This window comes from Plectropomus leopardus, chromosome 7 (genome assembly GCF_026936395.1).
Source record: "Plectropomus leopardus strain MGB_pleo_1.0 chromosome 7, ASM2693639v1, whole genome shotgun sequence".
NCBI classification, from domain to species: Eukaryota; Metazoa; Chordata; class Actinopteri; order Perciformes; family Serranidae; genus Plectropomus; species Plectropomus leopardus.
Genome location: NC_142182.1, coordinates 31,769,378 through 31,797,144, shown reverse-complemented (window position 1 = coordinate 31,797,144; position 27,767 = coordinate 31,769,378). Strand labels below are relative to the sequence as shown.

The window sequence follows — 27,767 nt, the reverse complement described above, 5'->3', positions numbered from 1 at the left end:
TGGTTGTATTCTGTTCCTGAGGTCCTGTTGGTGGTGTTGTTGTTGTTGTTGTAACTAATGGATTCGTAATGACTCCAGGGGTTGTTTTTATAGATGCTGTAACAGCAGTAGTCGTGGGCTTTTCTGTGGTTGTGGTGGGTTTTTCTGTCACTGTGGTTGTTGTGCTGGGTTTTCCTGTGGTCGTGGTGGGTTTTTCTGTGACTGTGGTTGTGGTTGGTTTTTCTGCGGTTGTGGTGGGTTTTTCTGTTACTGTGGTTGTTGTTGTGGGTTTTTCTGTGGTTGTGGTGGCTTTTTCTGTGACTGTGGTTGTGGTGGGCTTTTCCGTGGTTTTGGTTGGTTTTTCTGTGACTGTGGTTGTTGGGGTGGGTATTTCTGTGACTGTGGATGTGGCTCTTTCTGTGGTTGTGGTGGGCTTTTCTGTCAATGTGGTTCTTGTAGTGGGTTTTTCTGTGGTTGTGGTTGTCTTACAGATGTTAATGCAACATTTCACTCGTATTTCATAGTTAAAACATATAGGAGGAATGGATGTTTGGTCCTTGTTACGACAGATCAGTCCATCTGTTGGGTTGCATGTTACTTGTTGACCTAACTTACTTAAGGGTATGTCAGGGTATTGTTTTGCTCTACATTCTATTTCAAGAGAGTCGCTACAATCATTCAAATCCAAATCAGTAATTTTTTCAATGGTTTCATAATCGCCACCATTTGGTTTATAGTCAGGGTAATCACTGTCTGTCCAATCTGACCACTTACAAACATAGCAGCCAGTGGGCGTTGGAGTGGGTTTTTCAGTGATTGTGATTGTTGTGGTGGGTTTTTCTGTGACTGTGATTGTTGTGGTGGGTTTTTCTGTGACTGTAGCTGTTGTGGTGGGTTTTTCTGTGACTGTGGTTGTTGGGGTGGGTATTTCTGTGACTGTGGTTGTTGTGGTGGGTTTTTCAGTGACTGTGGTTGTTGTGGTGGGTTTTTCAGTGACTGTGGATGTGGCTCTTTCTGTGGTTGTGGTGGGCTTTTCTGTCAATGTGGTTCTTGTGGTGGGTTTTTCTGTGGTTGTGGTTGTCTTACAGATGTTAATGCAACATTTCACTCGTATTTCATAGTTAAAACATATAGGAGGAATGGATGTTTGGTCCTTGTTACGACAGATCAGTCCATCTGTTGGGTTGCATGTTACTTGTTGACCTAACTTACTTAAGGGTATGTCAGGGTATTGTTTTGCTCTACATTCTATTTCAAGAGAGTCGCTACAATCATTCAAATCCAAATCAGTAATTTTTTTAATGGTTTCATAATCGCCACCATTTGGTTCATAGTCAGGGTAATCACTGTCTGTCCAATCTGACCACTTACAAACATAGCAGCCAGTGGGTGTTGGAGTGGGTTTTTCAGTGATTGTGATTGTTGTGGTGGGTTTTTCAGTGATTGTGATTGTTGTGGTGGGTTTTTCTGTGACTGTGGCTGTAGTGGTGGGTTTTTCTGTGACTGTGGCTGTTGTGGTGGGTGTTTCTGTGACTGTGGTTGTTGTGGTGGGTTTTTCAGTGACTGTGGATGTGGCTCTTTCTGTGGTTGTGGTGGGCTTTTCTGTCAATGTGGTTCTTGTGGTGGGTTTTTCTGTCAATGTGGTTGTCTTACAGATGTTAATGCAACATTTCACTCGTATTTCATAGTTAAAACATATAGGAGGAATGGATGTTTGGTCCTTGTTACGACAGATCAGTCCATCTGTTGGGTTGCATGTTACTTGTTGACCTAACTTACTTAAGGGTATGTCAGGGTATTGTTTTGCTCTACATTCTATTTCAAGAGAGTCGCTACAATCATTCAAATCCAAATCAGTAATTTTTTTAATGGTTTCATAATCGCCACCATTTGGTTTATAGTCAGGGTAATCACTGTCTGTCCAATCTGACCACTTACAAACATAGCAGCCAGTGGGCGTTGGAGTGGGTTTTTCTGTGACTGTGGTTGTTGTGGTGGGTATTTCTGTGACTGTGGTTGTTGTGGTGGGTATTTCTGTGACTGTGGTTGTTGTGGTGGGTTTTTCAGTGACTGTGGATGTGGCTCTTTCTGTGGTTGTGGTGGGCTTTTCTGTCAATGTGGTTCTTGTGGTGGGTTTTTCTGTGGTTGTGGTTGTCTTACAGATGTTAATGCAACATTTCACTCGTATTTCATAGTTAAAACAAATAGGAGGAATGGATGTTTGGTCCTTGTTACGACAGATCAGTCCATCTGTTGGGTTGCATGTTACTTGTTGACCTAACTTACTTAAGGGTATGTCAGGGTATTGTTTTGCTCTACATTCTATTTCAAGAGAGTCGCTACAATCATTCAAATCCAAATCAGTAATTTTTTTAATGGTTTCATAATCGCCACCATTTGGTTTATAGTCAGGGTAATCACTGTCTGTCCAATCTGACCACTTACAAACATAGCAGCCAGTGGGCGTTGGAGTGGGTTTTTCAGTGATTGTGATTGTTGTGGTGGGTTTTTCAGTGATTGTGATTGTTGTGGTGGGTTTTTCTGTGACTGTGATTGTTGTGGTGGGTTTTTCTGTGACTGTGGCTGTTGGGGTGGGTATTTCTGTGACTGTGGTTGTTGTGGTGGGTTTTTCTGTGACTGTGGTTGTTGTGGTGGGTTTTCAGTGACTGTGGTTGTTGTGGTGGGTTTTTCAGTGACTGTGGATGTGGCTCTTTCTGTGGTTGTGGTGGGCTTTTCTGTCAATGTGGTTCTTGTGGTGGGTTTTTCTGTCAATGTGGTTGTCTTACAGATGTTAATGCAACATTTCACTCGTATTTCATAGTTAAAACATATAGGAGGAATGGATGTTTGGTCCTTGTTACGACAGATCAGTCCATCTGTTGGGTTGCATGTTACTTGTTGACCTAACTTACTTAAGGGTATGTCAGGGTATTGTTTTGCTCTACATTCTATTTCAAGAGAGTCGCTACAATCATTCAAATCCAAATCAGTAATTTTTTTAATGGTTTCATAATCGCCACCATTTGGTTTATAGTCAGGGTAATCACTGTCTGTCCAATCTGACCACTTACAAACATAGCAGCCAGTGGGCGTTGGAGTGGGTTTTTCAGTGATTGTGATTGTTGTGGTGGGTTTTTCAGTGATTGTGATTGTTGTGGTGGGTTTTTCTGTGACTGTGGTGGTGGTGGTGGGTTTTTCTGTGACTGTCGTTGTGGAGGGTTTTTCTGTTACTGTGGGTGTTGTGGTGGGTTTTCAGTGACTGTGGATGTGGCTTTTCTGTGGGTGTGGTGGGTTTTTCTGTGACTATGGTGGTGATTGTATTCTGTTCCTGAGGTCCTGTTGGTGGTGTTGTTGTTGTTGTTGTAACTAATGGATTTGTAATAACACCAGGGGTTGTTTTTATAGATGCTGTAACAGCAGTAGTCGTGGGCTTTTCTGCGGTTGTGGTGGGTTTTTCCGTTACTGTGGTTGTTGTGCTGGGTTTTCCTGTGATTGTTGTTGTGGTGGGTTTTTCTGTGACCATGGTTGTTGTGCTGGGTTTTCCTGTGATTGTTGTTGTGGTGGGTTTTCCTGTGATTGTTGTTGTGGTGGGTTTTTCTGTGACCGTGGTTGTTGTGGCTGGTTTTTCTGCGGTTGTGGTGGGTTTTTTTGTTACTGTGGTTGTTGTTGTAGGTTTTTCTGTTACTGTTGTTGTGGGTTGTTGTGTGGCTGTGGTGGTGGGTTTTTCCTTTATTGTGGTTGTTGGGGTGGGCTTTTCTGTTATCGTTGTTGTGGTGGGTTTTTCTGTGATTGTAGTGGGTTTTTCTGTTATTGTGGGTGTGGCGGGTTTTTCTGTGACTATGGTGGTGGTTGTCTTACAGATGTTAATGCAACATTTCACTCGTATTTCATAGTTAAAACATATAGGAGGAATGGATGTTTGGTCCTTGTTATGACAGATCAGTCCATCTGTTGGGTTGCATGTTACTTGTTGACCTAACTTACTTAAGGGTATGTCAGGGTATTGTTTTGCTCTACATTCTATTTCAAGAGAGTCGCTACAATCATTCAAATCCAAATCAGTAATTTTTTCAATGGTTTCATAATCGCCACCATTTGGTTTATAGTCAGGGTAATCACTGTCTGTCCAATCTGACCACTTACAAACATAGCAGCCAGCAGTTGTTGTTTTGATTGTGCTGGATGGCGGGTTGATGGTTGAGGATGGAGGTAATGAAGAGGATTGTACCGCTGTTGACGTAGATCTTGTGGAAAGTTTTGGTGTTGAGAAGGTCTGAATCGTTGTCACAGCCTCAGTAGTCGTGATGGGATTTATTTCGGTTGTTGTGACTGTGGTTTCTATTATTGTCAAAAAAAAATTTAATTATCAGCTTTTCTTTGAAAGAGTCAAAATACACCAGTGAGGAGGAAATCTTTACATTAATGCATTATTAAAGTCTCTTATATTTACCAAAATAAAAGGCTGTTGTTGTTGTTGTTGGTGCCTGGGTGGGTGTGGTTGTAGAGCAAGGCTCAACGATTCTTTGTATAATTCCATTTTCTCCACAAAAAGCTTTGATACAGGTTCCATCGCCATCGTGTGTGTCATAGATTTTATCTCCATACTTGTATACACGTCCCTTATATATACAAGTGCAAGCTGCAAAATAAAGAATTGTATGAGATTTCTATGAATAGTTACTCTTGTATTTAATGTATGTTATGATCACTCACAGAAATAGTCATAGCAATGCTCACCTTGGGTGCTATTGCTGCACTTGCTCTTTGCTGAAGAACAATAACTAAAATGTAAAGGAAAAAGCAATTTACAGTTTAAACTATGTAGAAACATATAGGGGACAACTTTAGTATTGGGACATGATGCAGAACACAGCACCTCACCAGCAAATTGGTATTCTACCAGGAAGCATTATGTTTATTTTCTTAACTGCGTTAGTTTGCAGACCTGCCAACCCTGAAATTTTTTATTGAGTACCATTTTAGTAACCTAAATGCGTCAGATGTGAATCACTGCTGTTTGCACAATGAATATCTGTCCATACTGCAATCTGAATGCATATGCTTTCCGGCACTTCATTTGCATACATGCAACAGAATAACAGAGTAAAGTGTTTACACACACTCACACACACACGGCGCCACCCCCATCATCTTTAACTTTAGGGGGCATAAAACTCAGTGCCCCCCCCATAGATGGTGCCTAGGACCCCAGTTCATATTTGCCTTTGCAAAAAGTTAAAGAACTGTCCACACATTAGCAACCAGCCAGCTGTAGCGAGGAGGGGGCATAAGTGAAATTATTTTTTTTTCAATTTAGGGAGGCTCTATTGGCATGATTATAGTGAAACAAAGCAAATTTTGATAGTTGTGTAACAGTATAGAACAAGAACAACAACTATGCCAACAACATTATTGAAAGCAATTCTGCAAAAGCGCGGCAATTGCTGTCTATATACAGTCTTCTGAGATGATATTATGCATTCGTCAGTCATCTCAGCTTGTATTTGGGTAAATCTCTTCAAAATAAAATTAGAACATTTGTTCACGGTTTGGCTTAAAATAAGCAGGGATCCACGTTTTTTGCTTACATAATGTAACATCACGAGAAATATCTAACATACCTGGGTCCTGGGTTTCACACAGCACATGAACAGTGGTCCCCCATGTTGAATTCCAGAGTATGTTTGAGCCATCCACCTCCTTTTCCTCCCACCCTATGCAAAATTTCTTGCTATTTACACCTCTGCAGTGTCAAGAAATGCTGCCACCTTGTGCGCTTCATACTGCCGCAAAGGGGTACCTCTGGATCTGATGCCGAGGGCCACTGACCAAAAGTTGATATTTGACTAGTTGGGGTTCATTGGTGCATTTGTGCACCAATACATTTTGATCACTTAAACTGGAAAGACTAGCAAAACATGAAAAAATGGGTTTATATGTGTGTGCTTTCACCAGTTAAAGTCTACATTCTTCTAGAAAAATTAACAAGTGATTCCTACCAGCATCTTTCATCACTCATAGCTAGTAGCCTTTATTGATAGTCAGTCATTAACTATACCCCTGTGGCCCTCCTAACAGCCATCTGAAGGCAGCAGGCACCTGTTCCAACAGCAGTCTCAAACTGGAGTGATGTGCACAGTCAAGGGACACTTAAACAGGGAAAATCTGCTGGTAAAGTAGTAAGTGCCAAACTGGTGCAAAATAACCTATTTGCTAGTACATATTCTAAACTTGTAGAGTGCAAATTAACAAGTCTTTTAAGAACTTTTGCAGCAACTGCAGCATTAACAAGAAGGAAAATGACCTACCAGTTGTAACAGTTTTCCTTTGAAGGCATGGGCTCCCCTTCTTTATAATGCTTCCCTTCATCATCATAGCACCCACATTCCTCCTTTGATACGCACTTCATGGTAATTTCTTCCAAATAAGCTCGTTCAGGCGGACAGCTTGGATAACAGCCTTAAAAATAATATTTTTTTTAACAGTAAATGACACAGAATAGGCACAGAGAGGACGTCTAGACTATATTATGTCAAAGTACAAGTAAGTACATGAAAAGTCAGTAATACATCAGTAACTTAATTTGTGCTTAAACAATGGGCTTTGGAATCATATGCATGTTTAACTCTTCAGTTAAAACAAAAGAATGCACACAATTACTTTCATGTCATTTATACCTTCTAATGGTGGAATATGATTGTAGCACACTCCCGAGGGATTCCTACATGTCTTCATGCATGGTTTTCCACAAGGCTCATAGTGCCATTCACACTCTCCATCAGGATTGTAAAAATCACAGAACAGAGCTGATGAAACAAAAGAAAATGTAAATTAACATACATGCAAGAAAAGATGACATAATTGTGTATAAAATCTTCATGGTAAAATGCGAGTCAAACTTAATCTGTTGCTATGATGACCAGGGCGGGCTCTACCTAATTTGGTGCCCAAGGCACCCTGACCCTAACCCGCACCTCCGCACCCAATAACGACACATCACGTGCTCACACATAATTTAGGAACATGTCACTATTTATTTATTGGTAATGTTAATATATATTTTTTTCTAGACAGAAAACACTAGGTGAGGGCGCCAGTGGACATAGAAAATTATTATTTTATTATTATTTTCCCTCGAGGCCAAGGGGGACTGGAGGCGTGGCGGCGCCCTTCCAGCAGATGGCGCCCTAGGTGACCGCCTATATCGCCTATGCCAAGAGCTGGACCTGATGACGACAGTTGCGCATGTAGATGCAGCAGTTTTTCAACTCCACAGCTCGTTCTGCTGAAGCACAACTTTTCTACCATAGAGAAACACTTTTCAACATTGGAAAAAGTTGTGTGGGATTTTGACTTGAGAGGATTCCCACCAACGGCATACACTCAGCATCCAGCCAGACTAGAGGAGAGAAATGAAACCAAAAGCAATGTCCGAAGAGAGGGAAGAGAGACTGTAGGGCGAGGCTGACCCAACTTTGACTGTCAGCTGGTCCTCTACCAAGCCGTCTTCTGGCTAATGTCCAGGAGAATTAAGTGGATGAGATGTGATTGAGGCTCACTCAGCAAGGGGAAATCTGAGACTGCTCTGTGCACATCCTCACAGAGACATGATTAACCCCTAACATCCTGGATCAAGCTATGGGCAGACCTTGTTCAGAGCCAAAAGGACACAAAATTCCCATGCATATTCAAAAAAATGCAAGAAGAATTGTTTGATGCAACAGCAGTAACATGCCCAAGCAACCACATAGAATCTTCATAGTAGCTGGTGATTTTAATCAACTCATCCTTCAACTCCAGAGATGTAGCAGCATCAAGGACAAATTTTAATTTCATATAATAAATCTACCTTCTACCCTTAAAATTATGTAATTTAAATAACATAGGGGATGCTAATGGGTGGTAATGACGCATTTTATATTTTGTTAATCTCCTCACAAAATCACAAATGAAACACTCACGACAGATTGTGGGAGTTCTCCATTTCACACAGGCTCCAGCCTTATTGCAGGCTGCTGCGTAGGCTGCTACAGAGGAGCAGAAACATTCACAGTCTCCTCCTGTGTTGCAGGAACACGTGTCTCTTACACAGGCATCGTAATAGTGTTGTGGATCCACCTTTTTGAAAGACACCATTGAGAAAGTCAGTAGAGGCTGATATTCATTCTACCACCTAATTATACAACAGACACTTACATGGCAAATTTCTTACCCTTGAATGGCAACTAGCAAATACTTTGTCGTTGATAATGCTGCAGTGTTTTAATGCCCATGCCTGCCTGAATGAGTACAGACTGCAGGGATTTTTTAGTATGCTTGCATCAGGGCAGGTGGGTGTCACTTTCCAGCTGTTTCCAAACTCAATGGCTTCTACCACAACTTGTTTGTTCCTAGTGGTGAAATCGTTCTTCACATTTCCATCGTAATTCCCACACAGACCACAGACTTTTCCCTGAGGTAAAATGAGGTCTAGTTAATTTGTAAAATGGCAACCTTATTAAAATTGATCTTAATGCCTGCATATCTCCTCACCCACCTTAAATGTGGACTTGAGCTGGATCATAAGTGTTGTCTTCTTATTCCATATGAGAACAAGTCCATTGTTTGCTTCTATGACAAGATATATGCCCATAGGCTGGATGTGATATGGTATGTCCACCCCTTTGCTTTGTTTGATAACTCTGACATTTTCCTCTGAAAGAACAATTTCGTTGTTCTGAAAGAAATAAAACATGCTCATATGTAATCCTGTTATGTTTTTTCCATTGCTTTAAAAAAACTGATTGTATATAACACTGTAGTGTACCCCTAAGTAGATTTTGATGGCAGTGGAGCAGATGCTTTCACTTGTTCCACATTGGATGCTCTCAGTCAGGACCATGAAAGTGCCATTCATATTGTCCCCACAGTAATCCTGCAAGATACTGATGTCAGAATTTCAAGACTGACTCCTGATAAATCATAAAGGCTAACCATGAGTCTGTGCAATACCTGGGTGAAGACATAGCCACAATCTCCATTAAAGGAGAATCTCTTTTCATCATAAGTGATGTAATGCCCTTCTCCATATATGGTGCAGGTTCCATCACACTCATTTTCTGTACATTTCCATTTTCTCTTTTTGCAAGTGCTATGATTTTAATAGATAAAATGATGACAAGTTATATGTCCACAAATTAAAAAATAAAACTCACTACAGTGAATTGACACAGCAATACATCAATGCGGAAAGAATAAAAGGGCTCACCAGGTATTGCAATCCACAGTGACAGTCTGTCCAGAATTGTAGGATTCTCCGTTATATGTACATGGACATTCCTCCTCCTTAATACAGCCGCCTTTATCATCAGAAACAGAGCCAGCAGGACATACACAGCCTGGCACACACCGTGTACTGATCTATACAGTGTAAGAGGAATGAATTTAGAAAAGTATTATACTGCTGGAAAGATTGTCTCGTAATAAAACTGGGTAGACTATGGTGTAGGAAGGCACAAATTCTTATGATATTGGTGCTACAGGACCAGAGAAAGCCACAGCTCCTTTTCTGCAGAGAAAAAAGGGCTGTGATATTTGCTTTTGCTAAAGAGGTAAAACCTAGGACTACAAGAATGCACTGCGCCACACCCCACCATCAACACGCCTGCAAGTAGGTGACATAATGCAAGCTTGTTTGACACAGGAAACACTCTGGCCGCTCACTGGTTAAAAAAAAACAATCTTGAATGACAGTTTAACAGTCACTTGAAATATGTTTCTGAAAACATTTTAGGCCAGATATAGGCAACATAGTAACAGAATCTTGCTTCATATTTGATCAGTGCTGCTTAGTATCATTTGATTTGATTTTATTTTTTTCAGCCTCTGATCTTACAATACAGGAAACAGTATGGTGCACAGTACTTCCTGTTGTGTAATTCTTGTACTACAGCAATACAGTTGGTCTCTAAAGACATTTTAGGCGAGAAATACGGAATACAATAAAAGAATCTTGGTTTATATTTGATCAGCATTGCCTTGTTTCACAGTTTGATCTGAGTTTGGTTTGAGCTGGGGTGGTTCTGTCTTTTGATCTGCTTCTGTACACTTTTTACTCACGGTGGGGGGCAAACCAAAATGCGGAGGGACAATCTGTAGTAAGAGAAAGAGCCCTACAGCCAGTGAAAATCCATTGTATGACGCATTTTAAGCTGGGAGATGAGCAGGGTGATGTTATAACACAGTGTTTACTGTTGTTCATTCAAACGTAATAACCACATTGTGATGCTACAAAGCTGATGAAAAATGTCAAAATATCTCTTAAACATGTTATGCTTTAATATAAATGTGTACATTGTTAAACAACAGTCGTAAAACAGTGGCTCAGTCTTACACATTCTGCGTCCAGTGTCTGACAGCTTTTTTGGCACTCAGATCCCCTGTCACCTGGCTTTGCATTTGAGCAGTTGAGGAAAACCATTGGCTCTGTGCATACTGATGACAATGACAGTATGTTAAAAAGGACACTGCTCTGTGCTTCGTGTTGCTCATGCATGTGTTCTGCTATGGAAAGAATACTATGACAAGCTGAGTGCTTTGTTCTTACATTTACTTATTTGGCCTCCTGAGCATTTTAGATTTCCATTATGGCAGGAGCTGAAATTCAAAGAAAGACATGTAAGTGTAATTCTTGCAAAGTCTTATTCATTTCTTGAAAATAAAAATAAATAAAGTTCACATGGAGCTATGTCTGAAAAATATATAAAGAGGTGTGTGTGTGTGTGTGTGTCTGTGTGTGTGTGTGTGTGTGTGTAGGGAGGGGGTTGTTCTAGGCACTGGTTAAATGGAGGGAAGTTTACTAGTGTTCAGCTACAAATACCACCAACATTGTTTTCATACCATGTTGGTTGAAGATTGGTGAAGTTTCCCTTTAAAACCATTATACCAGCAAGTAGAACAAGGCTGACAAAACTGTTTGCTTACAATCTAGAGTTCAAGCAAGGCCAGTAAGATCAGCACTTAAGCAGTTATGTTGTGGAGTATGCTAGCTTCCATCTCTGCAATTAGCAGTGGAGATCCTTGAGGGACTGCTCTGATGTGCAAGGCAAGCTACTTTTGAGAAATGGCACTTCAAAATAAAAATAATGTGCACTTTACCTACAATTTAGGACCCACTAATCTTGGATTATTTTGCTCAGTTAAAAATAAATATTCTACAGAGGAGCATTAATGACCTTGGAATAAGGACCTTGATGCATGTCGTTTCACAACTCTCTCTCTTCTTAACTACCTCTTCAAATAACCCCCAAAAGACTGGAAATATTTTACTGGATATATTGAAAACCTCACCAAGTTCTTCCAAGGACTCTGATGGTCTGACTATTGTGTACCAGCATTTCTCCCACATGACAGGGGCACTCAGAGGCTTGCACACACTTTCCCTTCTCATTCAGGTAAGTTCCCTCAGCACAGCCGCAGCCATCCAGCGGGGTAAAATCAACCTCGCAGGTTGAGTCTGACTGACTGAGAGACTGGCAGGTGCGACCGCAGCTTGTCATTTGGTAGCCATAAACAAAAGTCTCAGGGCAGCCAGTTTTGTATTTCTCTTTTGAAAGGAAACAGGTTTGCTTAGTGGTTAAATATTTTTAGTGGTAAAATACAGATCTCATTATTTTGTGTTTGACAGTCTGGGTTCAACTTACGGCATGTAGTGTCCCTCCATCCGTTCAACAAGACACCTACAGCAGCACATGCATGGACGTAGGAGGATAAGGCAGCACACATGCACTCCTCACTGTTTTCACAAGCGCAAGTGTCATAAATACACGCCTGCAGACAGAAACATCAGCATGCTGATGATTACGATGACACGGAGACAGCAACAGTAACATAGTAGTAGTACTGATGATGTTGATGATGATGATGATGATGATGATGATAATGATGATTATGATGATGATGATGATGATGATGATGGGGTGACAGTAACAGTACATATTGTACTTATAATGATGACGCTGATGACGATGATTGGGTGACAGCAGTTATACATATTGTAACTGTTGTACTGATGAAAGATGACTATGTTGATGTAAGAGTGACAGTAACAGTACATGGGTGCTATGTTGCAGCATCGGCCTTTATGGTACTGGTCCTGATGCTGCATTACTGTGACTGCCATGACCCGTTAAATAAGCTGTATGCTAGGGGTTGACAGATTGTTGGCCTGGCCGATTATTATTATTATTTGGTATTTTGCTGATTATCTGTATCGACATTTTACTTTAATGATCGCAGATCAATTTAATCAATTAAAAACTGCAAGGAAGGAATGGAACTGGAGGAGTTTTTACTTTGTAAAACCTCAGGGAGCTTTTTTTTATTATTTCATTTTTTTATTTAAAATTTCACTTGACTTTATAAAAAAAGTTGCAAGGAACTTGATGTTTATGATGTTGAATGTTTCGGTTTTGTACTGGAAAGTTTTGTAGTTTGTTATATTACAAATTCTAAATACTGACAAAGATTTTCATTTTTATTGTAAATGCATATGCATTTATATTGTGAATGATTTTAAGATCCTTTTACTAGTTTTTAAAGCTCTTAATGGATTTGGTCCCAATTATTTGTCAGATCTGCTTTTATCTTATGAGCCCTCTTGTACCCTCAGGTCCCAGAGCGGGTTGATATCTTTAAAAGCTTTAAAAATTCAAGACCTACCTTTTTAGTTTGGCTTTCAACTGAACATGTATTTTTGATGAAATTTTATTCTATTTTATTTTATTTCATTTTATAGTGGATTTAATTATTTTTTAAATATATTTTAATCTGTTCCACAGTTTTGATATCTAATTAAAAATTTTATTGTTTTTATCATATGTACTTATTTCACTTTTTGCTGTTATCTTGCCTCTTATCTACAGCTTGAGCTTTTTAGTCATTTATCTCTTTTTATCACTATTATCATTTTATCTATATATTTACCTGTTTATTCTTTAGTTACATGTTGTTTATTTATTTATTCTATTTTATCAACTTTTAATTAATGAATGAATTTATTTTACATTATTTTATTTCTTTTCTTCATAGGTTTATTGGTGTTTGGTGTTTCCTCATTTCCTCACACGCACTTCCTGGGTTCTGTGATTTCTGGTTTAAATTAGTATTTCAATGCTTTAATGCTCTATTTAATAACAAAGTATCTTTATTTATGCATGTGTGTATCTGAATGTGTGTGTGTGTGTGTGTGTGTGTGTGTGTGTGTGTGTGTGTGTGTGTGTGTGTGTGTCGGGTACCGAATCGGTATTAGCCCTGAAAAACCAGTATCGGTCGACCCCTACCGTATACTACATTGGAAATAGTTTACGTTATTGGGAGATGCTGTCATTGTTAACGCTCACTTAATTATTATGGGCCCTATGCAGTTACTGTGGAAAACTTTTAATCTGCCCCCGTGGATCTTAAATGTGCATAGGTGTAAGTCTCCCTGTGTACAGATTGATTTCAACTGTCTGTGTCACTGTTTGTGCTTTATGTGTTTGGTTCTGATAATGTTTCTACACTTGCTGCAACACAAATTGCCCTCTGGGACAAATAATAAAAAAAACACCAATAAAAACACACACACACAGAAACAAGTGCATACAAAAAAAAATCACGGCTTACCGCTTCATAGTCTTCTGGGTTTATTTCAGAGTGGCACTTTGCAAAAATCCCTTTAGGGGCTGTTAGCAGGCTGCACCAGTGTTTAGCATATCTCTCTACAAAAACAAATAAACATGTTTATTGGTAAAATGTTGATAAGAATTATATTAAAATATGGAGCACGTTGTCTGTCACTTACCCTTGACTATGTTGAAAGTGCAGGGGTCCCTATGTGAGTTTATCACATTATTGCAGGTTGCTTTGGTCTTCCATGTGTTGACAAATGTCCCAGCTGTTCCCTCAGTCAATCCATTTTGACCTCTGAAGTCATCAGCTTCCACATCATTAAAATCTCCACAAAGACCTGAATAAAGATGATGCTACTTGATCAAAAACTCTCTGCAAAAGTTGGATATTCTGCAAGGTAATTAAAATATGTAAAACACACCCTTGAGTTTTCCCTTATGGGAAACACATGCTTTGATGTAGACCTGCATAATGGGTGAAAGCTGAATCTCAAGATGAATCCCATAGTTGGTGTGGACCACAATGAAGAATGTCGATGGGCTGAAGATTGTTATGTCATCTACAGGAGGCAAAACATTTTCACATTGATGTAAGGGAGTGTTTTAATTTGATCAAACTTGAAATCATGAATTGTGATTTCATCTGAGAATGAGCACAAGAAAGAACCAAACACTCACTCATGAAAAGAGGCAGCTGAGTCATCACTTTGTTATACAAAACATGTCCGCTGGCTTCAACCACAATCATCTGCAGTGAAAAAAAAGGACAACATATCAGAAATATCAGATTTAACCTCAACCAGGGCTCATCAATTACATTTTTCCACGGACAATATTTTAGAAACTGAGGGGGCTGAACTTTAAGATAACAAAGTAAAATAATAATAAGCCAATCTTTATTTAATATTTTCACTTTCTTATATTATTAATGTTATTTATATTAGTCTATTGGTTATTTCCAATGTTAGTTTCTATTAGTATATCAGTATGAGCACACTTAAAAAATCAAACAAAATGGTAGGAGCTAAAGTTTGTACCAAGCATTAATTACTTGGACTGAAAATTAAAGCCAATGCAAAAAATACCAAAAACTGCCATTCCTTTAATGGCCATTTAAAGCTGGCTCTAAAGAACAGTCAATTAGAGCCCTATTTCAAAATACCCGAACTTTACAGGGGAGATAGACATGGTCTGGTACAATGATCCCCAGTGATCCTAGAAGCTCAGTTGTCGGGGGCTTTATGCCCCTGGTAGGGTCTCCCATGGCAAACAGATCCTAAGGGAGGGACCAGACAAAGCGTAGCTCACCAGACCCCTTATGATGAAAGTCATACATTTTCCTCACCCTGTGTACCGATCTGTCGTGGTAAAAAGGGGGCTGAGCCGAAAGGATTTACCAGGCGATCTTCGTCCCTAGCCTCACGTATGGTCACGAGCTTTGGGTAGTGACCGAAAGAAAAAGATCGCGGGTACAAGCGGCTGAAATGAGAACCTCCGCAGGGTTGCTGGGCTCTCCCTTAGAGATAGGGTGAGAAGCTCGGTCATCCGGTAGGAGCTCGGAGTAGACCCACTGCTCCTCCGCGTTGGGAAGAGCCAGATGAGGTGGCTCGGGCATCTAAATCGGATGTCTCCCAGGCGCCTCCCTGGTGAGGTGTTCAGGGCACGTCCCACCAGTAGGAGACCCTGGGGTAGACCCAGGACACGCTGGAGAGACTATGGGTGCTTTCCAACATGATAACCCAACTCCAAGCATTCCCCACTCTGCTCCTCTCCTCGCGTCTTCGTCCCTCCCACAGAGGATGCGGGCGGAGGAGTCGAGGAGGAGACGCGAGGAGAGAAGAGGGGAAGCTGTGAATTGGGAAATGCTCGGTCCCACAGCGTCTGTCAGAAGTGACGTCAGTAACGGATGACGTGATGATCAGCTGATCAGCTGTCAGACTGACAGGGAGAGAAGAACCCTTTCAAATCTAATTCATATAGGGATCAGAGTTATAGTCATTTACCATTATTTAACCATTTATTCCCTTACAGTTATTCACCACACAGCCTCTCTGTGTAAGAGTGTGTGTTAGTGATGACACCCCGGGGCGGGTCGTAAAGTGACAGAGCAGGATTCAGAGTAATTTATTAATAATTATATATACAAAACAATATTGTGCCACCTCCTTCTCCTCTCCACCTCCTCCTCCACTCTCTCTCCTCTCTGTCACACAGCTGCTGCGCTGCGTTATTCTGCATCTAAGCAGGAACATCTGTTCAAGTCCTACATATTTAGATTCATTTCTCCGGTCATAATGTCCAGTAGAAATATTTCCCTCTGCACATACGAGAGTCTAACAGCGTGTTGTAATATCAAGGAAGCGTCTCTGTGTCCACACTGAATAGGCGATATCAATTATACACATAAACAAACCTCTGTAGGATATCAGCTGTGCGCATGAGATCATATTGGAGATGTAATCACATAAAGATTGTGATAACTTGTCCTCCTCCTTGCAGATGTGCAGACACACACAGCTTCAGTGTGTGCGGTTCGGGTTCAGGACATTGGTTAATGCACGTGAACGGGTCTGCCGGTGGATTAATTCCAGTAAAGGGCGGCCGCTATAACGCGGTTCACCTTTCGCGGCCTCGCAGTTTCGCGGATTTTTTTAGTGCAATTTTGCATGCTTTTTTTTTTTTTTTTACAGCGCATTGTGTTCTGCGTCCTGGTTGGCTAAGGGACTGTAGACCATTGTCAATCAATCTCCTCCGTGCCGTGTCTCCTGCACAGTACAGAATGCGTTCAGCTTGCCAAATTGCCAAATCACTAATCTAAACCTTTCAAACAGATAAGAAATTGATAAAATTCTATAAGCCATTTTTTTTTTTACAAAATAACTTTGATAGACTGATATTACCTTGTGTTGAGGCAATAGTACAGTGACTGCAGACAGGCAAGTTGATTTTTCTGACTTTTTACATTTGGCCAGGTCAGCAAGGACACTGAACGTCCCATTAGTTTGCTAAAGTCAAGAAAACAGAAAAATGCACATAATTACACAGTGTTTCCCTACTTACAAGTATAGTAATTTTGTTTGTGAGTTCAATGATTGGTCAGTTTAAGTTTGAAGGCCTCACCTTAGAAAGAACATAAGAGCATTCTCCAAGAAAAGTATAATATTTGTCATCATAGGTGGAGATGTGGGAACCACCCAGCAGGGAGCAGATACCAGGACAGTCCATATCCTTACAGTGCCACTGTCCCTGGGAACAGGTGCTGTCAACAGAGTACAGTCAATTCAGTTGGACAGACCACCTTAAATACATGATATGAAGGTTATACTTAAGATGGTAATTACCAATTTTGACACGCCCTTGAGTATGAGTCCCCTGGGTTGTATGGTCTGCCATTGTGTAAGCAGGCGCAAGCGTGGACGGGAACACACCCAGTTTGTGTTATGTCGTCAAAGACAGTCCCTTAGTAGAAATATACTGATGTGATTAGTCTGCTCTGCAAACCGTATTAATAATATGTGCATATGAATCAAGAGAACATACACTATATTATTGTCTTTTAACTCTCACTTTAGAAATATTGGAGGTAACAGCATTGTTATGAGGCAAAATCTTGAGTAGAATGTCCATATATCCCTGTCCAAAATCTCACCTAGATTTTACTGTCCTTTGTCTGACAACTTTTACCATTCATTTTCAGTACATAAAGCTTCACAGGTGTACATGTGCACCTAACTGAGAGCAGCCAAAGCTACGTTCAGTCTAAACTGTAAAAAGAAGAGAGTCTGGAGACAAGAACAAATGTAAAGAATGGAATTCAGTATTTCGAGGCAATTAAATACCAAAACACAGTTGCAAGACTGCTGCTAGAACGATAAGTTGAATAGCAATTGTCTGTTACCATTAATTTGGCAGTAAATCAACAGCAAGAATTCACTTACTTACATACCAACAGACAAATGCAATTCAATTCAAGAGCAGGAATTACTTATTTGTGCAGGCTGTTCTCATAACCCATTTGTACAAAAGTTGGAGTGATTCTGGATTTTTTAAGCCAAATTTCCAATGACTTTTTTTTCCAGAAAGGAAACAGTCCCACAATGAATGTAAGAAGGTGCCTGCCGCTACATCACATTTCCAACACAAGTTGTTTTGTATCAAACCCATTTGGTGAAGTCCAGCTAGTGTATAGTAGTGCCTATGAATGATCTTATAATGAGTAAATGTATCCAAATAAACCATCCTGTATTGCTACGTCTCTCCCTGCATGTACCTCGATGTTACAATTTAGATCTTTATGCCAGATTAGTCTTAAATTTTCATACTTCCCACTCCTGTGAACCGCTTTATGGGGATACTTTTACTTGTGTTAATGGAAATACACACTCTGACATCTGCTGGACTAGAAACATCATTTGTGCTGGTTTTAAAATCAGGGAACTTACCAGGTGGACAGAAGCATCCATCTATGCAGTGATCGTCACACATTTGACTTCTCTGGGGATTGCTGCAAGTGTCAGTACAAGGACTGCTGCATTCTTTATACACCATGTTGAAAGGGCATGTTTTTGCTGTTCAACACAAAAAGTAACAATTCAGAAACAATGATTATGAATGTGAATAAAGCGAAAATATCAAAACTTGAACATATAAATGCCTTGATTGCTGTTCTTACCACACAGCTGTGCAGTCTTCCATTGCTGTGGTTCCCCGCCTGCATGAGCGCACTGACGGGAGTACTCGGACATAGTTGAACACAAGCATGAAGTACTGCTGTTACAGCGGCACAGGTCCTGCATACAGACTTTGATGAAGGAGTCAGTATTAATCAGGTTTTGACAGCTGAGGAATGCAGGTCCGGACAGCAGATTTGCACAGAGGTCTTTCTGTTGGTCAAAGTATATAATGAAATTAAATTGTACCTAAATGTTATATATACAGTTATTTGAAGCAAATCCGTTTCCACATACTTGATCTGCACAGGTCGGCATGTCTGGAGGGTTTAATCCTTCACACTCTTCGGTAGGTCTGTTATCTTTCCAGAGCTCCCCATAATGTTCAAGAGTTATCGTCTCACCTGTTTCTAAAGGAAAAAGAGGATTAAGCCAATGTGAAGACTGAGTTTGTGCAGTTTTTTTGAGCTTTATTATTTTTATTTTTACCTTTTTTGATGAACTCATCATAAACCTGGACTCCGTTGTAGTCACCACACAGGCCACAGGTCTGATTCTTGAATTTTGCATCCAGCTCAACCTTAAAACCGGGTAGAAATTTAAATTGAAGTAAGTGCCAAACCCAAGATAACATCTCTTAACCACAGTTAATATTATGTTTTTCTTCACAGTTGCGTCCCTTTCATTTAATATGGATTAACCTTTTTGTCGCATGAGTCCGTTTTCTAATCTCTCAAACGGCAGTAAGAGGGTGTCTACAGGCAGACACTTTAATTGAATGCTTTTTAAGACCTGTTCAAGATGGATTTTTTTTAGACACATCATCATTTTCTTGTTCAAGCACTAGAGGAAAGTACTAAGGTTAATATAATAGTAAAACGTTCATAAGTTATCCCATGCAGAAGTAGGTTTATGTAGGAATATGGTTATGAGTATAAAGGTAAGCAAATTACGTTAATCTACATTTTGCCAAGAGACAAGTGCAAATATAAAGTAAAAAGATTAGTATTATATAAAGTATTAGGTTCAGTGGCTGGTTTTTAACATCAGAAATGAGTTTATGTGGAATTAGTATAAATGTTAGTAAGTTAGGTCAATATACATTGTGCCAGCTGACAAGTATAAAGTAAAAAGACATTACAGGGATATTAGCAGGATATAAAAGGAGAGATTGAAAAGATAATGAACTTTGCCATTGGACTGGGAGTACCTCGAGAAAATGTAACAGGAAAAGATAGCAGAAAAAGTGTTGCGTATACTCCTATTGATTGCTAGAAAAATCATAATTGTAAACTGAAGGAAAGCACCTTCACCGGCACTAATCAATAGACTTAGAGACTGAAACATGCCTATATAATGGAGTATATGACAGCAAAAGTCCAAATGAAAATGGACATTTTTCTACAAAGATGACTCCAGTCATGGTGTATCTGAATACCCAAGCATGTAATGAGATGTTCTTGAAAAAGGTACAAACAATGAAAAGCTCTATGTCAAGGAATGTTCAAGGCCAATCATAGTAACGGACCACGTGGCTGTGCATGAATATCAGGTCAGAGGTACAGGGGAGAAACAGGTGGAGGCTAAATGTGTCTTTATTTCAAGATAAAGCATTTACTGAATCATTAGGATGAGATCTCAAATATTTCTTTGGGATAAATATAGGTTCAACAGGGAAAATTGGAACTGTATGGGAGGCCTCAAAGTAAAGTAAAATAAATACCATTAAGATGGTGATAGCTCCCCAATTTAATTACATGTCAATGATGTTGCCACTAAATATTCCCAATAAGATATTTCAACAATATAATCAAATCGGCAGACTCTATTTATGAAATGGGAAAAGGCCAAGGATCAGCTTCAACAAACTGTGTGCGCCTAGGCAGTTTGGCACTCCCAAATGTGCAAATGGAATTTGAATTGGCTAAATAATGAAACATTGGACACAACATGATTCTCATTTGGACTGGATAAAAACGGAGAATTAATTTGTTGGAATAATTGGCAGGAGAGCAGCATATGTGTGGTTAATGATTTGTATGGAGAAGACTCATTTAAAACATATCAGGAGTTAGTTGACCAGTTTGACTTGCAAGGGAAGGGAGAATTCTGGAAATATCTCCAGTTACGGAGCAGTATAGGGAGCCTGTTCAGACGTAGCAAGGGTTTAAAGGAACCCAGTATGATACAGAAGCTCTTTGACTTACCAGCCATAACACACAGTGCTTCATTGTTCTATAAAAGCATTATAAATACATAATCACTGTGATAGGGGTTAATTTGGCAAAGGGACTTAGGACAAGATATTGAAGAGGTGACATGGCAGGATATAATCTCTAATAGTGGATGGGCCACGAGAGATATTAGAAGTATATTTACACATTAAAAAAATATACATAGATATTATTATGGCCCATCAAAGCTAGAATTAGCTTTTGAATGGGCCTGATACACGGCAGAAATTGTTGGAAATGTAGGGACGCAATAGACACGTTCTCAGATGCGATGTGGCAATGCCCTGTAGTTCTCCCTTTCTGGAAAGAGGTGCTGGGGAAACTTGGTGAATAGGTGAGACAGCCATTGCCACACTCATAGGACATGTTTGCCACCAGGTGTCACAAGTGCACAGTTCGGGCTATAAGTAAATGGTTTGATTACTGCAGCAAGAGTGTTTTAAGGAATTGGAAAAACATAAAAAAACCCCCTGAATTTAATGAATGGACAAGACTTATGACAGAGTCTGCCTCTTTTGAATATTTATTGGCTCGAATTAGTAATACGGGGGGGAGTTTTCTGAAGTCTGGGGTAGTTTCTTTCTGTTTATTAGAAGCTCTTGACTTTTAGGTGTGTATGGGTGCATGTATGAAGTGTTTGTATGGCTGCAGACTGTCCTTTTTTGTTTTGTTTTATTTGTTTTGTTACGTTATGTTTTTTTTTTTAGATAGTATTAGGTTCAGTAGTAGGTTTGTAACATCAGAAATGTGGACAGAAAGGAAATTGACTAAATGCTTGTGGCGATTAAGACCTCACAAATTCAAATACAGGACTATTTTATGATTTTTAAGGCCTAATATTTATTTTAAATTGAATTTAGGATTCAGTGTTTTTCAGTTATCTAAATAATTATAGAAATCAATACAGATATTATTTACAGATAAGTGTGATGTATGAGGACAGGACATAAGGAATAATACACATACCCAGAGAGCGTCATTTTCATTCCACATAACAACCAAACCCAGCTTTGCCTCGATTTTGACATAGGAGACGGTCCTTTCAATTGAAACACTAGCCTTACTGAATGGTATAGTGACACTAGAGGGAGCAAAAAGAAAATGAATGAATGACAGTTGGATGATAATCATCATTTTAACCAGAACATCAGCTGGTAATGAAACTCCACAACATCAAAACACACTCACACTTCATCATTGAATTTGATGGAAGTTTTGGTTAATTCCACAACAGCCCCCTCCAGTGTCATGGTGATCGTCTTAATGGTGACAAGCCCATCCATCTCCTGCCGCTGAAACTGAATGTTGAAATTATCATAGCTTTCCCCACACTCAGTTACAAAGATGTAGTTGCAAGTGAAGGGCAGCTGGAAAAAATCTCCATCGAAAGTCTTAAAGTGATAGTTTCCCCATGTACTGCAGATCTGGTCGTTGTGAGCGGGTCCCACTTCTAGTTTGTGGAGACAAATAAAATAAATCACTAAAATGCAGTTCAAACTGAACATGCTTTTTGGTTTATCTTTCATCTTTGAAAAAAAAAATTACCTGTAATTACTGGAATTTTGGTCATCGTCTGAACCATGACTGAAAAAACAAAGACACTATTAATAATGTCAGACAAAAGCGTAATTTTGAAGTTAAGATTGTAAAATTGTCTTCCCCCGATAGGATCCTATACACTCGATGTCCAGCTCTGTCCAGCCCTCTCTTTGTGGACCATCAAGCATACTTACCCATGTTGGCTGCAGATAGTCCAAGGTAGAGGGTAAGCCACGGTATCACCCATTCAAGTAACATCCTGGCTGTTCTCATGATCCTCGAGTCGACCCTGTCCTGACAGAGATGGTTGAGCAAACTGGTCCCACATCACCTCTGACATGTAATATAGCTCACTAAGTGTTTGCAGTTTAGGAGGGGTAGGAGAGACTTTTTGGGTGTCAACCATTGAGGGTTTTGTCTCTATTATGATCACACCCATTAAGAGGTTACTTATGATAACATTTCCTCTTTATATGTCTGTGTCACAAAGCATCTCATTCATCACTCTCAGTCCCCACAGCTAAGTTTTGATGTTGATCTTTGAGAAGGACTAACATGTCATATAAGTGAAAACAACTATTTTAAATGTGTCTGTCATGCAGTGTCAGTTGGTGATGCCCTGGACTGTGTACTTCATTTATGGTATACCCTTTCTCCATGTCCTGTTTCTTGAAAGGGGAAAATTATTTTTCTGTATATTTACACAAGAACTGTGTATCCTTCTCACTGAACCATGGCCTGTTAAGCTGTGGGTTGTACCTCCACATCTGTTAAATAAATTCATATTCACTTGCTTATACACTGATCAAATGTTTGGCAAGGACTTATAAACCTTTGCGATAGGTACATAGACTGTATAAATAATGGACACAGCTACTGTGGCATCGTCACACACATTGGATTGTGGACTGTGGACTGTCCGGACCAAGGAGAACATTGATACATTGTTGCATTTCAGTTCTGGCTCGGTTCGAGTTCATACAAACCTTTTACAAACGAACCAAGAGGAGTTAACATGAGGTTCTACCCACTAACAGGTAACTCGTGGACATAACAGTTTTAGAGTTTGTCATCCTGCATCATTAGTGCAACATCAGGACCTATTTAAATTCAGTTGACTGACATAAGTTCATGCAGCATTTTAATGCATATAGAGTGTTTGTATTTCTGTATTTCTCTGTGAGAAATTATGAAACTGAATTAAAGCATTATTAGGTGGCTATTTTTAGACTGCAAATCCCTCACGTTATCAGGGCAGCTGTGGGTGCACTATCGTAATTGCTTCGTTGCAATGCTCACACATTACAGAAGAAAAATCCCCAAATCTATAAACTGTGCTACATTATGTTCCACTACAGAAGAAGTACAAAAACCCTCGTAAATTGTCATGAATGATGAAATAAGCTATAGAGCCCAAAACTGTTTTTTTGAGCGAGGATGTAAACATAGTTACAGTAAATCTGGACATTTTAACGTGAGGATCTATATCAATATTGTAGAAATGACTTTTGATACTTAGAAAATGTTTCTATATATGTATTTATATATCTTTACACAATGTGAATTAGGGATGGGAAATGAAATGTTTCCAGTTGAATATTAGCACCATCGAAATCATATGGAAGCCATGTATTTGACACTGTATGCACCAATGCTATTGCTTCCAAGCGAGCAGCTCGCCTGTTGCTAAGGGTACATATCCGGTTATTATAACATGAGTGACAAACAGGCAGGCCCAGAAGATGTTTTCCTAAAATTAGAGGGAAACCTAAAAGAAATGAAATGCTGTGCAAATATTCTCTCATTTCATCTACACTGTGTTCAGAATCAAAGAAAATAATGATGCCGAAAAGATGGCAGTAACATGGAGAAAGGTCCACACGCTTTAGCTACCTTAAGTTAAATTTATTAGCTTATCCACATGTGACATTGTGAGCCAATACCAATCTAGTCTCATATCATGACATCGATACTGTCAATACATAGCCCAGCCCTAGAAGCAATTACAATTTGTGGGAATTAATAGTGCTTCTTAATCACTGCCTACATCTGATACAGATTCATATTATTTGGCTACAATCAAACTTTATTAGTCGTATTGCCATTAAAACATAGATTAGAATGCCTCTATAGTCAATGCACATCGTCCAGCAAGCTTTTCTGTGCATCTCCTGAAATGGCACATTAATGCTCTACACATGCACGCAGCCGCACACTCACACACATACATAAACACAACTTCCATACAGATAAATCATGATTAAACAAAAGAAAGATATAAAAAAGGAGTAATAAAAAAGGAGTGGTTTCTCAAAAAACTATTTGTTCCTTGCACCAAATGGTATTTGCCTCGTAAAGATATCATCGCACATTAAAAGATATTATTTCAGGTTATAATATATTATTGCATGTTATTCGATGTTATTGCACGTTTTACACTGTTAAACAAATTGTTGTACATTTCCTCATTTGGAGGGAAACACTGTTACAATATATACTTTATCAGTACAATAAAATTGCTCTGTTGACTAACTGTGGTAAAACTGTGGAGCTGTAAAAGGTAAAGGCACATCCTTGTGAAAACAATTAATAATTAACATCATCACAATTATTTCTCAATAAAAAAGCCAAACCCTTATTTATTGTTAAATTGATAAATATTCTCTCTGTATCAGCAGTTACTTTTAAACATGGTCACAGGCATCAGGGTCCTGCATCAGGTCAGCAGGTCATTCTGGGATGTTATTTTGTCTTAATTTTACTTGCGGGTTCGGTTCTAGGTTTAGCAAAGAATGGGTCAGATCATGGGTGTTGAATAGTAATTGTATAATAATAATAATAATAATATTAGTTATTATTATTTATGTTCAGGTTTTAATGTTAATCCTTTGACCACTGACCTAGTTTCACATCTTTAAAATGTCCAAAAATGCGAAACAAACAAAGCACTAGCTTTCATATTATATTATGGGATTTTGGAATATGTCTCTAACTCAAGCTTGTTCATTTTGACACAGGAAAAAAATATTGGCTTGCTGGTGATAACTGATCTCAAATTGCCGTACAACAGTGCACTAAAATATGTTCCTGGAAACATTTTAGATGAGAAATAGGCAACGCAATAGCATAATCTTGGTTTCTACTTCATCCGCACTGCTTAGTTCTACAGTTAATTCTGAGTTTGAGAGAGAGAGAAAGAGAGACAGAGGTGAGCAGGTCTCCCTCTTGATCTGCTTCTTTACTCTCTGTGTCTGTGGCGGTGGGCATATGTAAATGCAGATGTACAATCTATAGTGCAAGCAACAGCCCTAGAGCTGACAAAAATTTGAGCTGAGAGATAAGCAGGAAGATCTGCGTGTTGGTAAGATAGAGGGAAGTTTACCACAGTTCATTTACACACGCTGCCCAAATTGGTATGATAAAAACTAACTGAAAATCAGCAAAATATCCCTTTAATATAGGGTGAATTGATGACTAATAAGAAAGAAGTTCCTTCAAGATCAAACTGTCAGTTCTTCCTCACATCAAAACAAGAGCAGAAGCCAACCTACCTCCATCAGCTGTTGCATGTGTCCTCAGTCTAGTAGACACTGGAATCATGAAGACACCTGGCCAGGGACAGGGGCAAACCTGCAGCACACACCAGAATCCATGCGTTCCATGTTACATTACACACCACTGCCATAACTGCCTACAGCCAGATTTACATGTGAACATTAAAAGATCAAAACAGCAAAGCATAAGCCTTCTGCTGAAATGTTACCAATGTGTTTCGCAGCTGTCTGGATTGTATTACACTGTGGCTTCACACAGAACGTAACAGTTAGTATCACACCCTGTATAAATATAAAATCTTCTTTAGATTTCTATATATATCATTTTATGTATTCTATCTAATATATTTAGATGAGGCTGTCAGAGAGGTGCTGATGCAAACATTAACATTAGGTGCACATATGACTTGGTTAGTACATAGTACAAGAAGGTAAAGCAAGGTAAAGTCAATACTTCTCAGAGGTAGACGCAGTAAAAACTGTACCACGCTGCCGTATCACAATGCAAGAGGTTCCAAATGACCACCTGAAGACTTACTAAAGGACCCAAATTTATTGATAAAACCATACCCCCCCAACCACACACACATACAAGAGGGAAAAAAACGACAGTACTCATCAAAACCAGGAACTGAGGAAAAGCCAAACTTAAAAGGTTTGTCTTCAGTGTGCTTTTAACAATATCCATTACCATTTGCTGCCCTCAGGTCTTAGCAGGCTGTTCCACAAATGTGGTAATCAAAAGATGCCTCACCTATTACTGTGTTCACTTTTTTTCTGAACATAAGCAACTGCATCACCATTCAGATGAACTTCAGTCCATACATAAGAGGACACATCATTGCATATAATGCTGTGATATCTGATGCTCATTCTGACTGTCCTACTTCAGTTTAGTACAAAATACAAGCGCAGAAGTGCTGTTTATAAAGTTAGCCGTGCAGCAGCCAACTATTAACTAACCATTAGCAGATTATGACTGTTTCTGTGGATTTTGCAGTCTTTTGTTAAACTTTTAACCAAGAAGTAACATGCTGTGTATCACTGCTAACAGTTACTGATTCAGTCAGTAATAGTTTTGATTTAATATATTTAGTCCGGGGTTCAAAATCTCTTCCCACGTGTATGGAGCACCTCTGGTTGAAACCACAGTTTGTTACAGATCTGTATTGAGCTTGATATTGTAAAGCATCCTTATTGGTATATTATGATGATTTAAAGATAAAGCACCTCAGACACCAGGCTTTTGAGATGAATGTTGCCCCCAAAAAATATCCATTCATGTTCAAAATATACTTGATAAATTCACACTTTTTTAATTTAATAAAAAAAAGGATATTTCTTGCAAGCATGTACATTTAAATGTACAAATGATTTTTATATGTTAGCAACAAGTTAGACAAGCTGCTTAAGGTGGTTAAACTAATGTGATGTCGGTTTTGTCAACAAAACCTTCCCATAGAGTGCATAAAAGCAGACACTGTTTTGGTGCGTTGTTATAGCACATTCATTGTTGCATTTATATACTGTCGTGCAAACAAAAAGCAGTGCTCTGACACATGGCAAACAGCAACGCTTGCCCTGATGCACAACAAACAGAAAGGCTTGCTTTGACACAGTTCTTAACACAATCAAATTAAATTAAATTATAAAATTAAGTTAAAACCTAATTATCAGGGTGAACAGGTTTCTTGGATATGCATGCTCATATTTGTGCAACCCTCAAAACAACTTTTATCTTTTTCCTTTCTTATCAACTGTGAGGGTCCAAGCACAGAGGGATGTCATATGTTGTAAAACCCTCTTAGGCAAATTTGATTTGTAATACTAGGCTTTACAAATAAATTAAATGGAATTTTCTTTAAATGTACAAGAAAATGTGGCTAATCAATGTACCTGGCCAGTCAGAAAAGTGTTGACCAGAAAATGTCAACAAAATGTTCAACGACAACAGAATTGTATATGTTATTTACCCAAAGTTTCAACATTTCCTTAACCCTAATCAAAGTGCTTCTGTTACTCAAAGCTAAGACAAGTGTCTGGATAGAAGCATGGGGTTCTGGTTTAAAGATCCTGCCTATGGGCCTACGTGGTACATGAATGTAGTGCTTCATTACCTGAAACAAACTTTATCTCTGAACA

At 39.1% G+C, this 27,767-nt stretch overlaps 1 protein-coding gene across 1 annotated transcript; it reads right to left on the bottom strand.

Moving 5' to 3' along the window:
• Positions 1-1,535: 1,535 nt before the first annotated feature.
• On the bottom strand, positions 1,536-22,391 carry LOC121950094 (mucin-2-like). Its single transcript, XM_088079462.1, is given in 33 exon segments — positions 1,536-1,627; positions 1,918-2,640; positions 2,643-3,176; positions 3,211-4,317; positions 4,430-4,618; positions 4,717-4,760; positions 6,288-6,438; positions 6,657-6,785; positions 7,941-8,097; positions 8,192-8,431; positions 8,516-8,695; positions 8,786-8,893; positions 8,971-9,109; positions 9,227-9,378; positions 10,352-10,452; positions 10,565-10,614; positions 11,308-11,563; positions 11,661-11,787; positions 13,624-13,718; positions 13,802-13,966; positions 14,051-14,188; positions 14,307-14,376; positions 16,529-16,633; positions 16,749-16,887; positions 16,970-17,087; positions 18,071-18,196; positions 18,301-18,511; positions 18,596-18,708; positions 18,788-18,878; positions 21,499-21,613; positions 21,721-21,982; positions 22,078-22,116; positions 22,266-22,391. Coding segments are annotated over 33 exon segments (6,345 nt in total). The 5' UTR covers positions 22,345-22,391.
• Positions 22,392-27,767: the final 5,376 nt, after the last annotated feature.